This window comes from Belonocnema kinseyi, chromosome 2 (assembly GCF_010883055.1).
Source record: "Belonocnema kinseyi isolate 2016_QV_RU_SX_M_011 chromosome 2, B_treatae_v1, whole genome shotgun sequence".
NCBI classification, from domain to species: domain Eukaryota; kingdom Metazoa; phylum Arthropoda; class Insecta; order Hymenoptera; family Cynipidae; genus Belonocnema; species Belonocnema kinseyi.
The window spans coordinates 87,825,156-87,842,450 of NC_046658.1; the positions used below are offsets into that span (position 1 = coordinate 87,825,156).

Here is a 17,295-nt window from a genome sequence, read left to right on the forward strand (position 1 = left end):
TTGGGTGGAAAATTCAACTGCTTAATGTAACATTAATGAATGTGTTGATTGCTTTTTTTTTCTTTCTTTTTCATCTCTTTTTATTTATCTTCCTTAGTTAAAAATGAAATTATTTGGTTAAAAATCAATTTTATTTCTGTAAGGATTCAATTTTTTGGTTAAAAATTAAAATCTTTGGTTGAAAATTCTTATTTTATCTTGAAGTGTGACAGTTTGGTACAGAGAATTTAACTATATTCAGTTGGAAATTATATTTTTCGTTGAATTCGTTGTTCAGAATTTTTATTTATTTTTTTTTTAATTGAATACTTTGTACAAAAATATTTTTTTGGTTAAAAATTTAATTTCTGTTGTTGAAAATTCTTCTTTTTTGTGTAAAAATTTATGTTTATTGGTAAAAATTTAATGTTTTATTGTTAAAAATGCAACTGTTTGCTTTAAACCAAACCTGTTTCGGTTTAAGATTCAACTAATTTGTTAAAAATTCGTCCTTTTTATAAGAATTCGACTGGTTTTGTTTTAAAATAAAAATCTTCTTTGGTTAATGTATCAACCTTTTTTGATTGAGAATTCATGACTTTTGGTCAAAATTTATTCTACTTGGTTGAAACTTGAAGTATTAGTATTAGTATTAGTAGTAGTGATGTAATTAGTTGTTTTTTGGTTGAAAATTATTTCTTATTCAACGGAATATTGAAGTGTTACATTTTTGGTAACAAATAAAAATTTTTCGATAAAAATACATTTATTTTGTTGAATTTTCTTTCACTACACGATTGATTTTCTTAGTTCAAAATTTATCATTAAAGTTGAAAATTTAACTCATATTAATTTTAAATTAAAAATTTTATTCCCCAATTTTCGTGAAATAGCCTTATTTCGCCTGTGTTTAGAGCATTTGAAAAAATTTCCGAATACAGAAAAAAATATTTATAAAATTTGTTGCAGGAAATTTTTGAGAGAGATAAAGTTTTATTCAGACAACTTCGTGTTTCTCAAAACATTTGTGTCGTCATGGAAAAACAAAAAAAAAGTTTAACCGATACTTCGATAAAGTTTATCCTGTACAGTTAATTTTTGTTGCAGCGAATCTTTCATCGGAAATCGATGTAGAGTTTATCTTCTGTTTTTTCTGTGAAATGTAAAAAATTTTTGCCTCATTTTAATGATCATTCGAACTTTCACCAAATTTGACCGAAAGGCCTTTTCTATACATTTTGCACGAGACCCTTTAATAGGTTATATAAATAATTTATCTTGCCAACTGAAGAAAGTGGCTCAAATAATAAATATAAACGACAGAATTTCTGTGAGAAGAAGGTAAACAATATCAATACGATTAATGAATTTATTTATATTATCTTATTTATTTTCCTCCTTATAATTGAATGTTTTAATTATTTTTTATTTAATCTAATATACCTTGAAAAATATTAAGAAAACGTGTTGATTAAACTGAAGTTTACAAAGCATTGTGACAATAAATGCCTTAGGTTCGTGCCTCAAGTATTAAAATAATTTTAATGATTTCAGCATTTCTTGCGAGACATGCTGATCAGCAATACATAAATCAAATCGGAATATCAAACTATTATATTTAACTTCCTTGCCGAAAAAAGTTTAATATTGCAGCTTATGTTATGGAAGATTTCACGTAAAAATCGAAAGTTTAATAAATATAAAACACAACAATTAGCCTAAAAGCACTTGATGAATGCTGCCAAATATTATTTTATTATCTTTTTCTTAGGTCCCAAGGATTTTTTAAGTTGAAAATTAAATCGTTTTTCAGCCCTTTTTTGTAAAATTTCAATGTTTAATGTTTAAACAATATAGATATAATAAAAATATCTGCTCGTATTTTGCATTAATTATATATGTAAACAAAACAATAAACTTCTTTTAAAAAGAGGCAGAAAGTTATTTTAATTTTTACACATACAAGAAAAAGTTTTGCGTCAAAAAAAAAAGGATTCTTAAAACTGAAAAATAAAGAATTAAAGTAATCTAAAATTTAAAATTGCCTAAACTTACTTGAACTTAAAATTTAGGTTCAAAACTCTCGGTCATCAGGATGTGGAAGAGTTATATATAAAATTTAGGGTAAATAAAGTAATATATTATATTTAGAAATAAGATAACAAAAATTAAATGAATCTCTCTATAGGTTTCATACTTAAAATCTCACAGCATTTTTCCCAAAAAATTTCGCCAACTTCTCTATCCTGTGCGATGGATGCTGGCCTGTCCTCCTAAACCAATAATTCTTAATAGGAAGTTTAATTGTAGTAAATTATATCCTTAAATTTAAGATCTGTAAATTTGAATTAGTTAAAGCAAATATCTAATTAATTAATTATACCTTGCAATCTTTGAAATATCTTCCTGAACAATTGGCAACCTCATCACTAACTGCTAAGTAAATTGTTGTTTGTGCGCCCTGCTCTGCTGTCTGAAACATTTAACAATTTAATTATAAATGAGGGAAATTGAAAAAAAGGATTTTGAAATCTGAACACACACAGACACTCTGAAGTTGTAACTTCTTAGTTAACAAATTAAAAAATCCAAATTCGCATGTGAATTATTACATAAATATATGAGATCTTTCATTGATTTTTTTAAATTTTCTGAATGGCTTGAAAATGCATGTTTTCAATTTAAATAAATATAAACTTATTTTCTTTTGTATTTCCATCATTATAAATAATTCAAGGAAAGCTTTCAATCTCATTTTTAAGAAAAATGATAATTTTTTCTTTTGTCTCACATTTTTCAGTGATAAGTAACTTGTTTAAATTCAACTATTGTTTTTCGTATTTTTGAATGGAATGAAAAATAAATCAATACAAAATATAATACATAAATAATTGTTTTAATTTTTGTTGTGTGTGTTTTTAATAGATAATATCTTTTTACCTTAAAAAATAGGTCACATGTTTTATTTAGAAGGTATCTACCCACAGCATTAAAGTTTTGATAAATCTCAGTTCTGATGACACCAGGATGTAAACTGTTCGACGTAACACCTTAAATATAAAAAAATATATTTTAATTTTTTTCTTTTAATCACGCTTGTTTAAAAATAGTACTTATCACAATAGACATATTCAAACTATAGCATAATAGTAATAATAAGTGGATAACATCATATTATGATAATCTTTTAAAATTTAATGCTAATTAAAACTGATAAAAAATCCATTTTTTATTTAGAAATAAAAGTTCATCAAAAAAATTTAAAAAAAATGTCCTTACCTGTTCCTTCCAAACGTCTTGCAATTTCATTGCTACCAATTACATTGTATAATTTACTATTGACATAAACCGTTAAAATATTCATTCCTTTTTCACAGTTCATATTATCAAAATCTAAAGATCCCATTTTATGCATTTTGGAAGATACGTGTATGATACGACTAGGAGCTGATTTTCTTAACAAATCTGTAAAAGAAAAAAGCGATACTATATTGAAAAATGACATTGCATTTCAAGAATAAAAAAGCACGCGTGTACTTTTTCCTACGATTTAAAAAAAACTTAAAAAGATTTTGAATGTTTCACATACGTACAAGAAAAATTTCAACAAAGAAGGTAATTTTTAAAAACTCAGTTGAATTTTCAACAACAAACAAAGATTTCAATTTTTAATAAAACACCGAAACAGATTAATTTTCAAATAAATAGTTGCATTTTAAACCAAAAACGGTTAAATTTGTATCCAAAGACGAATTTTCTACAAAATAATTTATCTGCAACCAAAGAGATAAATTTTCAACCTAAATGATCAATCTTTAACTAATCAATAAGGAATTTCTTTAAAGTGTTAAGAAACTGTTAAGCCAGAAATGGAATTCTCAACCAAAAAAGATGAATTCTCAAGAAAAAATTAAATAGTTAATGTTTCGGTAAAAAATATTTTTATTTTGAATGAAGAACAGTTGGATTTATCCCAAAATACGATTTTTTTAATCAAAGTAGTGAATTCCATAACTAGAACAGTTTAGTTTTCAACAAAGAATTTATTAAACTTTTTTGTTGAAAATTGATGGAAAATGAATTCTGGGGAGAGAAATTAAAAAAAAAGACATCAATTTTTAACAAATTATTTAAATTTTCAACCAAGACAGAAGAATTCTAGACGAATTTCGACTTAATTGATTTGAATTGAAATAAAAAAAGAGTTAAATTCATAAGAAAGATGAAGTTTTAACAAAGTTTTTGAATTATTAATCAAAACAGATGAATTTCGATATATCTTGTAAAGTGGCATTTTAAAGTGATATTTAAAATTTTTAAAAATTTCATAAAATCTTGTCCATTTTTTCGACATTTTTAGACATCTTTTAAAGTTTTTGAAATTGTTTTCCAAAATAAATTTTTTGAATGTCTAATCATTTAAAATTTTACCCGCAATTCTAAGAAAATTTGTTTTTTTTGGTCGACATTTTTTTTTAAATTATATGTTTTAAATTACTTTTGTATTCGTTTGAAACTTCTAATTATTTTGTAAACTCACTTCAAGCTTTTCTAAAATGTTGTTATCTTTCATTAAACATTTTTCCAGCCAAAAAAATTGTTATTCTTTACATACCTTTCAAAATTCTTGAAAAGTTTATTTTTTAAAAATCTTCAATAATCTACATTTTGTTTGGATTTTATGAAATCTTTTTAAAGCTTCTGAATCTTATTCGACTGTTTTTTAATCTTTGTAATCTTGCTTAACAAATCTGTTTAAAAATCTTTTTAATTCTTTTTCGTCATTTTAGGAAATCGTATTTAAAAAAATCTTTTTTAATTTTCTCTTCAAACTAACTTTTTAAATAAAAAAAATCGTTTATAATTTTCCCAGGAGTCCTGAGAAAGATTTTTTTATTCTCTTGAAACCTTTTAAACTTCTCAAGAAGCTTCTTTTTTTGTAAATCTTAAAAAATGCAGTTGAAAAAAATATTATTTATACCCTTTCAAGTTTAAAATTATTTTTAAATCTTTTCAAAGCCTCTAAATATCTTTTAAACTTATTCAGATATTTTTCTAAAATTTTATAATCTTGCAAAATTTAGAAATGTTTATTTCAAATCTATGAAATACTTTTTGGGCATTTAAGAAAAACATTTTAAATGTTTTGAAATCTTGTTCAATTTTCTTTTAAAATTAATTTTTTAAAATGAAAAATCAATTGAAATTTTCCCACAAATCTTAAGAAATCGTCGCCTTTAAGGGACAGTACGCCATGTACCTCAACTTTTAAACTGAGAAAATTAGTTTTAAAGTTTAACCATAACATACTCTACAAAAACGTTGTCAAGTGTCGAAATAAGTCTATCGGTCAAAAATAATGCATGATCAAGAAAATATTAGAACTAATCTTAATATTATTACGAATGTACTTTAGCTGAGTCGAAAAATTGGTTTTGGACATAGCGCAATATGAGATTAAAAAAATTCAGTTTTGCTCAGAATAATTGTACACCAAGTCCACAAAATAATGATTAAGAAACTATTTATAATAAAATTCTAAAGTAAATAGTTTAACAGAATTATAGCTTACATTATTCTGTTGCATTATTACAAGAGATTTGTCTATTATAATAGACAAAATAAAGTTTTCATTTTGATCAATTAAAAATAGAAATGTACCAAAAATACGAAGTTACAAAATATTATAAAAAATTTTTAAAATACAATGGCAAATCAGACAAATCCAATTTCGTATTTAAAATGGTAATTTTTCGAAGAGAAAAGTTCGGTCGCACCCTATCTCTTTCCCAGATTTATGCTTTTTTCTACAAAAATTGTCAAAATTATTTTATATGAAAATTTATGATCATAAAGTTTTTACTGTTCTAGCGTCAACTTTAGTTTATCAGAATGACAGAATCTTTGCGATAAGAATCGAATTTGAATATAATATAAATGACCATAACTTTCTTGCTATTTAATAAAATGTATTAATACTCGTATGTTAGGTCCATTGATTCTCCTAGTACCAAGGAATTTTTTATATTGTTGCATCAACTTTCAATTATGTTAATAAAAAAGGTTTTGCTGTAAAAAACCGAGTTTCAAAATATTATAAAATATTATAATGTGCAACCGTTTTGAAGTTATTTTATTCACAAAAAATTGTGCCATCTACATATCAACACATATTCACATACACACGCACATGAATATTATAAATTTTTTAATTCGGGAACGTTTGATTAAATGAATGAAATTTTTTTCGAAAATGTTACCGCTATAAAGTTTCCTATGTAAAGAAGCAAAAGGACATGGCGTGATATAATTCTGACTTTTAATTAACGTCACTATTTTAATCAATAATTGTAACAGCTGAAGAAAATAAATTTCAGGGAAAAATTTATTTAAAAACAAAGTTTAACCCTTGACGAACCTAAAAATAATATTAGTGCAAAAATGTTAAAAAGTGGATATGGCGTAGTATAATTCTAGGTCAACGATATCTATTTTCATTCTCTTGAAACATTTTAAATTTCTGAAAAAGCTGATCTTTTTTGAAATATTCAAAAATCTATATTTTGTTAAAAATTTTGTGAAATATTCTCAAGATTTAAATTAGTTTAAAATCTTATTAAAGTTTCTCAATATCTTTAGAAATAATTCAGTTTTGTTAAAAAATTTAAATTCTACAAATTAAAAAAATTGTCTTAAAATATTTCAGATTCTTTTTCGATATATTTTGAAGTCTTTAAAAATTTAAATAAGTCTTTTCAAAATAAAACCGAAATCATTTTAAATTGTCCCTAAAATCTTACTGTCCGTACTGACAATTATTTTTTACAGGAAACAAAAGTTCATTTTCACATTTTGTTAATTAAGGTCTTCTAAGTTTTTGTCCATAATTTAATTTCTTTCATCCTTTTGTGTGGGTGGGGGCTGCACTCGAGTTGCAGTCTACGGTAAAAAGAACCCTTAATTCGCAAACGCGGTCACTTTAGGTCGGAGAAGTTTTGTTCAGACTTCTCTCCCCCCACCAATACGACGATTTCAGGGCAGTAGAGTCAGAGGGGATTTTCTTAATTGGTACGAAATGGCTACGTACATATAGAAAATCACGATAATATGGTTTTGGATACTTTCTTACTTCTCGACAAAATGAAAAAGGATTCATATGCTACTGCATTTGCTCATTTAGCTTCAGAACGTAAAAAGCATAATTTTCCTTCCTTAATGATATGCAGCCATTGTAGTATTAGATAGTATAGTTCAAAAGTTTTATGATTATACAGTCAAACTCTTCTATAGCGCTGATTTTGGGGCTGATGGTGGGTGGGAACTAACTCATTATAGCCCACTCTGCTTTTCTTTTATAAGCCTGAGTGCTCGCCTGAGTGCTCGCCTGAGTGCTCGCTTGAGTGACAAGCGCAGACCCCGCGCACTCCGCGCAGCTCCTGTTGCACCAACATTCTGCGCGGGGTCAATTCTTGGAAGGGCTACAGAAGGGAGGGCTATTGAAGTGTTTCACTGCATTTCAAAAATTATTATTAAGAGTATATTGAAATTTATAATTTGTTCGAAGCTTTGTTAGAAGTCCAAACGAGTCCCTACATAAAAATAAAAAGCAAGGGAAAGAAGAGAAAATAAAATATAGAAAAAGAGCAATCTCTTATTAATGAAATGATTGAAATGTTAATGCTAGAAGAATGTTTCATGACGAGATTTAGAGTTTTTTCGTAACGTTTCGCGCAAGTTTTTACTCGTATATATTTAGTTTTAATGTAACGACTGTTTGTAATCACGTAGAAAATGTAAACGTAGAAAATGCTGCTAGTCCTAAGCCTGGAAAAAGTTTCAAGGTAATTTTCGGGGAAAAAATGGGACGAAGGGAATGAAGGAAGCCTCAAGTAGAGAGGGAAAGAAGGCCCGGAGGGGAAAGGTCCCTGGCACTGATCCGAGCCCGCAACTCGAGAAATGCCCCTTGTGGATTTTGACCAATGACCGTAACTCGAGTGCATATATGTGTGGAACTCTGCTGATGGGAGGGGGGGGGGCATCGATTAAGAAATCTCGAAAGTCTCAATGTTTAAAAAATGTTTAAATCTTAGTTTTCCTTGAAGTTCCGTGGTTCTTTGAATTTTTAAAAATCTTGGTTTTTTCAAAGTTTCGTAGTTTTTTGAATTTTGACTTGGCCGAAAAGTGTATCGAGAATATTTGGTAGAACTCTTCTGGAAGGGATGGGAAGGAGGCAGAATTCTGATCAGAACTCTTGGAACTCTCGAAATTAAAAAATAATAAATCTTGGTTTTCTTTCAGGTTTCGTAGTTCCTTGAATTTTTACTTGATCAAAAAGTTTCGTATACATTTTCGGTAGAACACTTTCTGGCTGAAATATGATTATAACTCTTGGAATACAGTGAAACTCTTAGATCGGGTGCTCCACTGTAGTCGTTCCGATAATTTACGACGCACCGCAGGTAAATGTAACAAAAGCTGCGAGGGGTTCGCAGGGTTTGTTCAGGCGTGATCAAACAAAAGCGTTTGGATCTGGAGCTGTACTATATCGATTTTGCACCCGCCCACCGTCAGTCCCAAAACCCGCACAGTAGAAGAGTTTCACTGTACTTTAAAATTTAATATTGTTTAAAATGTTGTGTTTTTTCAAGTTCCTAAGTTCTTTGAATTTCGACTTGATCGAAAAGTATCAAAAGACTTTTTTGTAGAATTATTTTAGCGTATAAACAAAAGCCTGTTTAGAACTCTTGCAACTCTACAAATTAAAAAAATATTAAATTTTGGTTCGTATTAAAGTGCCGCGGATCTTTAAATTTTCATTGAATCGCTAAGTGTCATTAGACTTTTTGGTAGAATTCTTCCTGGAAAGGGGGGGGGGGGCAGAACTTCGATTAGAACTCTGGGAACACTTAAAATTCGAAAATTGTTGGTTTTTTTAAGTTACGTAGTTCTTTAAATTTTGACTTGATTGATAAGTGTTCCTAGACATTTTGGCAGAACTCTTCTGGGGGGAGAAGGCAAAACTCTGAACAGAACTCTTGGAACGCTCAAAATTAAAAAATATAAAAAAGTATAAGATTTTCTTTAAAGTTCCATAGTTATTTGAATTTTGACTTGTTTGAAAAGTTTCAAGATATTTTTTGGTCGAACTCTTTTTTGAGGATCAGAACTTTAGAACTCTAAAAAATTAAACATTTTTGAAATTTTTGTTAATGAAATTAGAATTATTTTTCAGGAAAATAATTACAAAAGTGATATAAAATAAAGTAAAATACGATCATACCTATTAATAAATTTGTTAGTAAGAAAGGTGCATAATGGTTCACTTGTAATCCCAAATCGATATCATCTTCAGATTTTATATTCGCAACTCCAGCAATTCCTGCATTGTTCACAAGGACATGTAATCGGTCTTCTGTTGAAATTATATTTTGAGCGAAATTTCTGACACTTCTGAGTGATGCCAAATCCACATGACGAACCACAACATTTTCATTTCCAGATAGTTTCACAATTTCCTCTGTCAAATGAAATTATTTTATTGTATCATATATAATAATCTATCAGTCAATCATTCACTCATTTATTCTGCCCACATTGGGGCTCCAATGTTTCTGCTCAAATTGGTTAATTTTTAACGCTCCAAGTTTTAATTCATTAATTTAGAAAGTTTCCAATCGGAGAGCATATATAAATTTCAACGGTTCTAGAATTATTAATGGCATGTAACAGTCTGTTACTTGACCAATTAAAATTTCTTATATCAAACAGGTTGATAATTAGAAAAATAAATATAGTGTGCTGAAATTTTTGAAAATGATTCGAAATATATACGGGAACTAGGAAACTGCTGAAATTTGTTTTATCGAAAATTGGGCATGCCACCCCTTAACTAATCTTCTCGAAGATTATCAGAATTTGTTAAGGACATGTGATACTTAGAAAATTGTCGATTTCACCAGTATTAGGTTCCCCCGGCTTTTTTTCTAGAATAATAAATATTTTGTCTTAAAAATTTGGGAAATGATAGCGAACATTCTAACGGACGTCCCCACACAATTTTTTGTAGGTTAATTCAAAAAAGTTTTAATTTAGCAAAATGTGTTTAATTTGCATAGTGCTTAGGAAATAGTATCGATTTTTTCAGTGTTAGATTCCCCCGGCTGTTTTCGTAGGATAAGAAATATTTTGCCTTCAAAATCTGGGAGATGATAGCGAACATGCTAACGGACGTTCCCGCACACTTTTTTTGTATTTTTTTGTGAAATTTTTTTGATATTGCTAACAACGTGCGTGTACATTTCAAGGTTCTGTATGTTACAATTCACACGAGCGTTACTTCCAAACTACACAATATTTTTGGCCGAAAACTTTGGACTTACAAATAAACATAGTAACCAATCTGCCGGAACTAACCTTGTTTGCAGCCAATCAAAAAAGTTTATTTAATAAATAATTTCCAGATTATCGGAAAGGCAGAGATGAAAAACGACGTAACCTCAAAATAATGCATATACATAAAATTTTTATTTAGCACAATAAATTTTTTTGTTATTATATCCCTCAAAAGAGTCCCGGGACGTCCGTTATGATATTTTATAGCATCTCCGAATTCAGTTTTTAAAAATTTGCATTTTTGTGGAAAAGAAGCCGGGGAAACTGTAAGTATCACATGCCCTTAAGTAGTCTCAAACAAATTTTTTCTGAAAAATTAATTTAAATTTGCACGCACCTAACCTCCCATATTTAATCCCAAAAAATGCCCCTAAAAACTGAAATGTTCAATTTTGAGCATAATCGACACATTTGAGCTGAGGTATTCTTTTCTATGCTGTGCATTATTTTTACTCGACAAGTTTTTAAACGATTTCTATTTGTTTAAATAAATGATGTTTTACCTACTGATTGAAAGGTACATTTTTACATTCAATTCAACAATTAATCATTGCTAGGAAGAGTAATATATGTTAAAAGCATTCATTAATGGCCTAAATAATAATAATTATTTTGTTGTAATTGTTTCTTAAAAAGAGGTAGAAAACTGTAGTCTATTAGCCATTAAGAAATTACTATCCCACTATCTAATAAATTTGTATTTGTTAAAAAACCTAAAAAATGTATTCTGAAATTCATCCTTGAAATTAATCTTTTTCTGTAATTAATGCAGAAATGTGTCATTGTTAAAATCAATATTTTTGGTTGAAACTATTATCCAAATGTTTAAACAATTTTTTGAAAAGTGCATTTGATAGAAATTTAATTTAAAAAATTGGCTTTTTATTTATAAATTTGGTTCGACGTGTCGGATATCGTTAAATTGTTCAATGTTTTACAAATTTTGCAAATATTTAATATTTGTTTAAATAATTTTTTCACATAAGTACGGAAAGATATAGAAGCTTAAAGTAAGTTACTTTTATTTTTTCTATTTTTAATGATCATTCCAAAAAGAAATCGTTAAAACAAATATTAATTATATTAACAGTTTGTATACAAATAACCAGAAGTATTTAAGAACGATAAATAATTAGTAATTAAGTATAAAAAATGAAACGATTTGTAATTAAAAACTTAAAAATTGGTTAGTTTAAAAAATAGGTAAAAATAGGACTATCTAAAATGTATCCATCATTCATTATTAATTTTATTATTACATATTTTGTTATTATATTATTAATTTAAAAATGAATCATTTTCTTTACAAGTTTAAAATGATTTAGAATCAGTGAAATTTCAAAGGGTTTTGTGCATGAAAAAGTTTTAATGTCACGACTTTTGGCAGTCGACATTTTTTTCAGTCCTGAATAAAGTTAAGATTAGTTTATTTTTAACGTTCCATGATACATTAAAAAATTTTTTTTAATGTTCCCCACTTAAAATTACTTTTTTTTAAAAATAATTTAATTTAAGAGGCAAATTAAAAGGTTATGGAATTCTAGAAATTCAAAAGCTTTGACTTCGCAACATTAAACTTAGTTTCCAATTTTAAATTATCATATTTTAATCACTTCAAATTGAAAATTATCTAAATTTAAAAGATTGAAGTTTTTAATTATTCAATTTTAAACGCTACAATTTCAAACGTAAAAAATGTCTCTACTACGATGAAGAAAAAATTGAAAATATATACAATTCCTCTTTCTTATCTGAAGAAAAATGTCTAAAATAAAGAATCTGAACCCCTTCAACTCAATTCAATTATAAATGAAAATGTTGGAAATTAAAAAGGTCTCACTCTCAATTCAAAAACAAATTTATACATTTTATAAAATTACATTTTTTTCTCTTATGATAATACAGATTCCTTGTGAAATCGACTTGTATTAATATAATATTTAACACCTTCTTTTGATCACTAGCAGAGCGATGGAGAAAATCTTTTTTCAGAAAAAATGTAATTAAAAAAGTTTTTAATTCATAGCTCAATCTAGTTTGAAAAGGCGTGAAGAATTTCGGTTATTCAAAGAGTTAACTTAGATCGATAATGTTAATTTCTGTTTTCACGGTGGGTGAAAGATATCTTCACTGATCGCAGGTCACCATCTCTCTGCTGATAATACAGATTCTTGCAAATTTATACAATTTTTTTTTCAATTAAATAAAAATGTTAAAGATTAAAGTGATTCCTTTTCCAATTCAGAGAAAAAATTATAAATCAAAAGTTCATTTCTTTAAATTCTATACGAATCGTAAAAATACAAAATGTTCCTATTCCAATTCAGAAATAATTTTAATACTAAAATTTCCTCACTTCCAATTGAATGAAAATGTTATTGTTCTCTCTTTCATTTCAGAAAAAAATTTCTCCTTTGTATCTAAAGAGAAATGTCTAAAATATAGAATCTGACTCCCTTTGACTCAATAAAAATATTGATCAGAATGTTACAAATTTAAAAAACCCCTGTTTCACATCAGAAACAAATTAAATACAAAATTTACCTTTCTTTTAATTCAATAAAAAGGCTAAAAAAATGTTTGGTGTTCAAATTCAGAGAAAATAATTATAAACAAAAAGTTCCTGTCTTCAAATTTAATACAAAATGTTAACTATAGAAAATGTGCATATTATAATTCATAAATCAACAGGAAAGAATTGTTTCTAATTACAAAACATATTAAACACCAGAATTTCATGACTTTCAATTAAATAAAAAAAATTTTAATAAAAAATTTCTTTTTTCCGATTCAGAAAAAAATTTGAAATAAAAAGTTCTTCCATTTCACCTGAAAAAAGTCTAAAATTAGGACATACTATGATTATATATATATTTTTTTTGAATAAAAACGATTAAAAAATTTCTTTTTCCAATAGGGAAGTTTACCTTTTACCAGAGTGCGCCATCTGTTCTGGTCCGGTTTCTGCGAAAATCAAAATTTAATATATTTGAAAAATAGCTTATTCTATACAAGCTATTAATCAAAGTTCATATTTCATTCGTAAAATAGATTAAAATAAAGTTAAATTGTCAGGCCAAGAACTTTTAAAAGTAAATTTTTCAAAATTTCTCTTTTTTTAATAGTTAAAACTAAAAACAACAATATTTTTAGATTAAAACTCCATCTGTTTCTGTTTTATTTTGATTTGAAAATTAATCTTTTTTATTTCAAAAATTACATGAGTCATTGAAAATTTGTTCTTTTTGGTTAAATTGAACGCCTTTCAATGTAGTATATTTTTTGGTAGCAATGTCAACTTTTACATTTTACTTTGTTTGTTGAAGGTTCATCTTTTTGATTTATAATAAACTATTTTGGTGAAAACTTTTTTTTCGTTAAAAATTGATTAACTAAAAATTTCATTGTCTATTTTGGGTTAAAAATTCGCCTGTTTAAGTTTAAAAATGAACCATTTGATTAAAAATTGGTATTTTCTAGTTAAAAATCGAACTATTGTTTGAAAATTGACTTTTTTTTGGAAATTATTCTTCTTGTTTGTAAATTCATTTATTTTACTTAAAAATTCATATTATTTTTTTGTTAAAAATTAATTTTTTAGTTGAAATTTCGGCTTTCAGAAAATTTAACTCTAATTAATAATATAATTTAAAAAAAAATTAATTTGTGAACTGAAAAATTAATTATTTCATATCGAATTCGTCATCTTTGTTCAGATTTAACTGTTTTTTATTTGGTATTAAAATATTTAATTTCTTTTTTGGTTGGAATATTAACTATTTAATTTTTGGTTGAAAATTCATCATATTTTATACTGCCTTATTAAAATGTATTTTTTATAGTAGAAGATTAATTACTTTAGTTCAAAATTCGTCTCTATGACTGAAACTTAAACTATTCCAGCGAAAATTTCGCTTTTTTGCTTAAAATTAATTTTTGAATAGAAAATTTAACAGTTTTATTTTTGGTTAAACATGTTTTTTTTTTAGTTAAAAATTCCCTTCTTTTGTTGTAAATTGAACTATATTGTTGAAAAATCAATCTTTTTTACCGAAAATTTCACTATTCCACTTTTGGTTGAAAATTATTTTTTTTTAGTTGGAAATTTAACAACTCTGTTAAAAATTCGTTTTATTTTATTTAAAATATACTTTTTTTTTAGTTAGAACTTCAAATATTTAGTTGGAAATTTATGTCTTTTGTTAAAAATTTGTCTTTTGAGTAGAAAACTAATGTTTTTATTTGCAAACTCATCATTTTGGTTAAAAATTGAACTATGTCATTTTTGGTACAAACTTTATCTCTATTATTTAAAAATTCTACTATTTGGTAACAAAAATAGAGAATGTTATTGAAACACGTACTTTCACTTTTTTCAGTAGTAAAATTCAGTTTGTAAAATGCAGAATTATGCAAGAAAAAGTGACCAGTAATTAAAATATTAAATTTTTTCTCGTGAAACTGAATGATTTACTCTCTTACCTTATTTTACAAATAAACTATTCAATCTTATTAATATTTTGTACAAAAAAAGCTATTTTTGATTTAATAAATTTAAATTTTCGCGGAACTCGGACCGGAACAGATTGTGAACTCTGGTGAGTTGTAAACTCTTCCGCTCAGAATGAAAAAGTAAAAAAAAGTAAAAAGTTCGTTTTTTCGATTAAATGAAAATGTTAAAAATACGAAATATTCCTTTTTGAATTAAAAAAAACGTTAAAAAATGTCTATTTCCACTTTGGAAATAAATTAATTGCAAAAATTTCCTTACTTCCAAATGACGAATAAAAAAGTTAAAAGTAAAAAATTTTTTTCTCCCGATTTAAAAAAGAATTGAAAATAGAAAATTCCTCCTTTTCATCTACAAGCAAACATCTTAAACTTAGAATCGAATTCCTTTCAATTTAATTAAACTAGACATTTATTAACAATTACATTAGAAATGTTGAAAATTGACAAACTCTCTTTTCTAATTCAGAAAAAAATTTCTCTCTTCCAATTAAAAAAATATATTGAAAAAATTGAATAACGTTATGTGATTTTAAATAAGTGACATTTAAAGTGATTGAAAAGTTTTTCTGATATAAGTTAAAAAAATTATAGTTTTAATAGACATAAATCGTTTCTTCCAATTTTTAATTTTACTCCATTAAAAATTTATTATAATTGTGATTTTTAAATATTATATACTTCAAATTCAGAGAATTTCTGATTCTTTGATTTTGTAGTTAAGTATTTGATACTAAAATTTAAAAATTGCTGAGGTCTGAATGTTTAAATTGTTTATTTTATAAACAAGAAAAAGGCTTATTCACCGGAAAAAGATAAAAAATTTGTTTTTGTTTTTGAAGACAACATTGAAATATTTATATTGAACATTTGACTATTAAATAGGAAACTTTTCCCGCGCGTTATGACTTTAAAATAACGCGTAATAACGAAAAAGATTTTTCATCATTCCAAAAATAAATCCAACAACTGATAGTCTATCATATTTTAGTTTAAAAAACAGTTTAAATGGTTTCAAACCTTTTTCGAACACATAATATTTAAAAATTGGCTATTAAGGATTCTTTAATTTTTTACGTTTTTAATTTTAGGAAATAAAAATCCAGGGAGGTGAACGCACGTTTCGCACGCGTACATTTACCGCTATAATTACAGATTATAAACGAGATATATATTTTACCTTTAGCCACATTGGCTTTCGCGAGATTTCGACATGCCATAATAACTCTAGCTCCCCTTTTTGCAAAATCTAAAGCTGTAGCTTTGCCAATTCCTGAAAATAATATTCAATATAAATTTTATTAAACAATCGTGGTAAAAATTGTGCGTAATAGCAATAATCAACTTACCTGAATTTGACCCAGTGATGATTGTAACTTTACATTCTAATCTTCCGCTAAATTTTTCGGAATTTCTTCGATTTCTTTTGCATCTTTCAAACATTATTAATTGTTTAATAGCCGATACTGAAAACCTATAATTACCTTCTTTGCACGTGTCTTACGTAAATGTGAGTTTCTGAAGCCTCACTCTGAAAAGGAAATTAACTTTTGAGAAAAAACGTCGATCAACATATCTTTTAGAATCTTTGATAATTGTTTTTGTCCTTGTAATGTTATCCTTAATTTTGTTATCATATAGAAAAAATAATATAAAATGTTTAAACTTTTAAAGACAAGTGAAGGAACAATATTGAAAGGAACAAAAAAATGTGTTCATATAGTCGTAGTTGATGTAATACTAGAATATATTTACTAAAAATATAGATACTTACGTTCAAGTAACCGATGTATTTAACAAATAATGTATACGACTATAAGTTTAACTTATCAGAATTTATAGATTTAAATTTAATTTTTTGATGTTAGATACTATGAACTACATTTAACTCTTGCCGGGTATACACTGCAAGACAAGAAATAATACTTGAATTGAAATATCCTTGAAATGCTAATTCCCATCAAGTTTTTCATCAACTCCATTGCACACCAGATGCGGCACATGCTGCCTCTACAGTAAGCAATTTCAATCATACTAGAAACCTTTGACGTAAATCAAATGTAATCAAATTACCTTGTCGAGGCATATATCTGCATTTTTGAGCTGGAGGGGACGGCGTCGGAAAATTGTATACATGTAGAGAAATATGATTACTCAAATTGGCGACATTTTAACCAATTTTATAACAAGGAGCGTTCCAATTTTACGTAAAATTAAAAAAAATCGGGGGCTTGTTTCGTAAAGGTATTTTATATGGGAGGGTGGAGTATTATAGACTCGTGTAACCATTTGAAACAATTTGAAAATATTTTTGTTGGGAAACCCGTGTTCTTGATTGGATGAAGATGTCGTTCCTCTTTCCCGTTTAAAATAATAAGTGTGCAATTTTCAGTCAATAAGAAATGTAAGGTAATA

General features: G+C 26.6%; 1 protein-coding gene across 3 annotated transcripts in view; it reads right to left on the reverse strand.

The window, feature by feature from the left end:
* LOC117167079 (retinol dehydrogenase 14-like) overlaps window positions 1-16,855 on the reverse strand; it is an 18,501-nt gene extending 1,646 nt beyond the window's left edge. Inside the window, exons 1-8 of one of the 3 annotated variants that reach the window (XM_033351697.1) lie at window positions 16,655-16,855; window positions 16,230-16,411; window positions 16,061-16,153; window positions 9,260-9,496; window positions 3,259-3,444; window positions 2,920-3,029; window positions 2,363-2,452; window positions 2,177-2,266 (exon numbers count right to left, since the gene is read on the reverse strand). In XM_033351697.1, the coding sequence (XP_033207588.1) occupies window positions 2,177-2,266; window positions 2,363-2,452; window positions 2,920-3,029; window positions 3,259-3,444; window positions 9,260-9,496; window positions 16,061-16,153; window positions 16,230-16,323 (900 nt within the window). In that variant the 5' untranslated portion in view covers window positions 16,324-16,411; window positions 16,655-16,855. Of the gene's footprint in view, window positions 1-2,083; window positions 2,267-2,362; window positions 2,453-2,919; window positions 3,030-3,258; window positions 3,445-9,259; window positions 9,497-16,060; window positions 16,154-16,229; window positions 16,412-16,654 lie in introns of those variants that run through there. The other 2 variants (XM_033351696.1, XM_033351698.1) reach the window with 2 other exon arrangements.
* Window positions 16,856-17,295: the final 440 nt, after the last annotated feature.